The sequence below is a fragment of the Prunus persica genome, chromosome G8 (genome assembly GCF_000346465.2).
Source record: "Prunus persica cultivar Lovell chromosome G8, Prunus_persica_NCBIv2, whole genome shotgun sequence".
Classification (NCBI taxonomy): domain Eukaryota; kingdom Viridiplantae; phylum Streptophyta; class Magnoliopsida; order Rosales; family Rosaceae; genus Prunus; species Prunus persica.
The window spans coordinates 16,137,613-16,141,502 of NC_034016.1; the positions used below are offsets into that span (position 1 = coordinate 16,137,613).

The 3,890-nt window shown below is 37.1% G+C and overlaps 1 protein-coding gene across 1 annotated transcript; it reads left to right on the plus strand.

The window, feature by feature from the left end:
* LOC18766455 (anti-sigma-I factor RsgI6) lies at positions 387-3,387 on the plus strand. Its single transcript, XM_020569575.1, has 7 exons — positions 387-618; positions 753-787; positions 1,007-1,229; positions 1,324-1,490; positions 1,622-1,720; positions 2,042-2,833; positions 2,968-3,387. Exons 1-7 carry the CDS (start codon positions 567-569, stop codon positions 3,313-3,315), a joined length of 1,716 nt encoding a protein of 571 aa, XP_020425164.1. The 5' UTR covers positions 387-566; the 3' UTR covers positions 3,316-3,387.

A 3,890-nucleotide genomic window follows, 5' to 3' on the forward strand; every position in this document is an offset into this window, starting at 1 on the left:
AAAATGAAAACTAAAAACTAAAATTGAAATGTTTATCAAACGGGAATAAATACTTACAATGAACTAGAAGGTAATGACAAAAAATTTATGCTCTATTTTCCTCTCTCTCTTTTTTACTCAATTACCAAAGCACAAAAATAAAAAGAAACAGTGCAAACGAACAAAATTTGAGTTTGAAAATCGTGAAAATCGCCACCAATTATTTCTTATTAACTAATTATGAGAATGTTAATTTTGAATTATCATTATCATAGAAGGGGGAGGTAAGTCACTTGGCACACCATGATAATTTGTATTGGGAGCATAACTTTGGACGCAACGTACCGCATTATTCAATTCTATTGTACATTATAAATAGCACATCCAACAGGGCCAGCGCCACAACCACAAGTCTCTGTAGACTGTAGAGTGGTTCCTTCCTCCTTTGCATTGTGCTTAATTTCTGTGTTTGTTCCAGTTTCCATTAGCTTCACATATGACATTATCATCTATGTTCCAGTTTCCATTTGCTTAATCTCTGTGTTTTACTTCTGGCAAGGCAAGGTTTGTGTTTGGAAGTGATCAAGATGTTAACAGAAGCTTGCACCTTATTGCTGTCATGGATCTTTCTGTATTTTGGTCTCTCTCTCTCTCTCTCTCTCTCTCTCTCTCTCATGTTTGTCTAAAGCATGGTGTGAAAACATATTATTTTCTTTTACACCAATGTTTTCTGTCATTTACATTCTGGCTAATAACCTTTTCAACTGTTACAGGGCATGGCACCAATGCTTCGTCGACAACAAGGCAGGCAAGAATGACCTCCTATGCTCTCAATAATGAATATTTCTTTTGTTTCTATATGTTTGTCACTTAATGATTAAATTAAGAAACGTATTTGGATATGGAGTTTTTAATGACTTGTGTATTGTGAATGCCAGCTTTAACAAGTTTGTGAAACATTGTTGAAAATGCATATAGCCAAAAGCTGACTTCAATTGTACATTTTTCTTTAATTTTGATCAAGCAGTGCTTGGGAGATCCCTTGGAAGCTCTATATGGAGGAGGGATTGTAGTAAATCCAGAATTTAACTATAACATTGAAGGTTGGAAAGCTTTTGGAGAAGGTAAAATAGAAGAACGAATATCGAAGGAAGGAAACAGGTTCATTGTGGCACGTAGTAGAAAGCATCCATCAGACAGTTTATCGCAGAAGGTTCAAGTCGAGGAAGGGAAAATCTATAGCTTTTCTGGTAAGAGTGTGGTACTTGTCTCAGCCAAAATTATGTGTTTTATGTGTGTGTTTGTTACATGATTCTGAAAGAGCAAAATTTTGAAAATGTTCAGCTTCTGTTCAAGTCAGTCAAGGAAGGGAGATTGTAGCTGTTGTCTTTAAGTTTCCGAACGGTGATGGTGTACGTGGTGGTGATGTTGTAGCTGAGGAGGGGTGCTGGACCTTGCTAAGAGGTGGCATAGTAGCAAATTTCACAAGCCCAGTTGAGATTCTTTTTGAGGTAAGGTAAAATATGAGTTTGAATTTGGATCCTCTTGTTGTTTTGGCAAATCCTTTAAGGGTGTAATTTACTGATATAGTCAAGATTAAATGAGTTTCTTGACTGTATATGCCTTTTTTATGCATCTGTAGAGCAAAACCACATCAGTGGAAATATGGTTGGACAATGTCTCATTACAACCTTTCACCAAGGAGGAATGGAGATCCAACCAGGACAAGAGCATCAATGAGGTAAGCCCAAGCAGAATGAATCACATCAATTTAGAAAAACCACTGATTTTTTTCTAGTAGGCAAGCTAATGTTAGAATTGCAGAATTTGTGGATATTATGCTAGACCATTCATTACTTCAAAATTTGTGGATCGAATCCTGATAGGGAGTCTAGAACTATTTGATAGATTCCTAGTTAAAATGTGCTCTATTTTCCTGCAGCCTAACATTTCAGTACTTTTCTGTGCTATACTTGCATACAGGGCTTGGCAATCCGTGTTAGCATGTCATGTTCATATCGTGCCATTTCATGAAATTTTCTAATCGATTTAAACCCTGCAGGTACGTAAGAGTAAGGTGAGGTTACAGGTAACTAAGGCAAGTAAAACTCCTCTGAAAGGCACTAAAGTATCCATCAAGCAAATCAAGTCACACTTCCCATTTGGATGTGGTATGAACCATTATATCCTCACAAACCCTGATTACCAGAATTGGTTTGCATCAAGATTTAAGTGGACCACTTTCACAAACGAGATGAAGTGGTACAGCACTGAGAAAATACAAGGCCTAGAAAACTATACCATTGCAGATAACATGGTAAAATTTGCCCAACAGAATGGGATTTCTATTAGAGGCCACAATGTCTTCTGGGACGATCCAAAGTACCAGCCTGACTGGGTTAAATCCCTTTCCCCCGAGGAACTACGAACAGCAGCAGCAAAGAGAATCAATTCTGTGGTTTGTAGATACAGAGGACAACTAATTGCTTGGGATGTAATGAATGAGAATGTTCATTTCAGATTCTTTGAGGATAACCTTGGTGAGAATGCTTCTGCAGAATCCTACTCAATAGCTCAGCAGCTTGATCCTGACACAGTTATGTTCATGAATGAGTATAATACCATTGAATATAGCGAAGACAAGAATTCAAGTGCAGCCAACTACAAGAAGAAACTTGAAGAGATTTTATCATATCCCGGAAATGCTAATCTGTCAGCCGGAATAGGGTTGCAAGGTCACTTTGGTTCTGGTCAGCCAAATCTTGCTTACATGAGATCTGTTTTAGACATGTTAGGTGCAACAGGATTACCAATATGGCTTACAGAAGTGGATGTGGGAAAAGGCCCAAATCAGGTACAAATCTGCAATATGTAAAGCAATCTGATCACCATAAAAGAAACCAGAAAACAACAGATTCTAGGACACTCTCAAGTGTAGAATTTTATGCTTTATTATTTATTTTATTTATTTATTTATTTTTTTTGCAGGCTCAGTATTTGGAAGAGGTGCTGAGAGAGGGCTATTCTCATCCTGCAGTTAAAGGGATCATCATGTTTGTAGGCCCATTGGCAGCTGGTTTTAATGTTACCACACTTGCAGATAAGGACTTCAAAAATACTCCATCAGGAGATGTTGTGGACAAGCTGATAGATGAATGGAACTCTGGGACCCAAGAAATCACAACAGATGATCAAGGATTTATAGAACTTTCCCTTTTTCATGGAGATTATGAGATCACAGCAGAAAACCACATCACCAATTCTTCAGCTACTGTAAGCCTTAGTGTTACACAAGCTGAACCACATGCAATTGTTCAGGTTCATATTGATACCTGAAAGTGAAACATCACAATGTATAATTACATATATATAATGAGATAAATAAATTTCTATACTATTATGACAAAATCCTGGTGCAACAAGCTGGAGAACAAAAAAAAAAGTCCGGTTACAGAGGGTAAAGCCAGAAAACAAAAATTAAATAACTCTCTCAGTTTAGGCTGAGCATTGCCAGCCTTGTCATCTAATAAAACAGAGAGAAAATTACTAGGCTGCTCATCAATCATTTGAAGCCTCACACCACAACCATTCCTCATTTTGGCGAGGGCATCGGCATTTACTACTTAACCGCCCTCCAGCCATTACTTTTTGTTCAGATCTATGCATTTACTTCTTGAAACTATTAAATCTGAATATGTTATGAATTCATTACCTTCAAACTCAGTTAGAAGGAGAGATGAATGTCTATAAACTTGTTAACAAAAATCCCCCATACTCACAGTTCAATCACTTGGGACAAAAAGAGAATCGAAATTAAATGGCACACGAGGAGGAGAATTTAGATCAAATAGGGAAGCATAAGTTCGGAAATTTATTTACCACATTACACAGTTATAGTGTTCATTATAAAT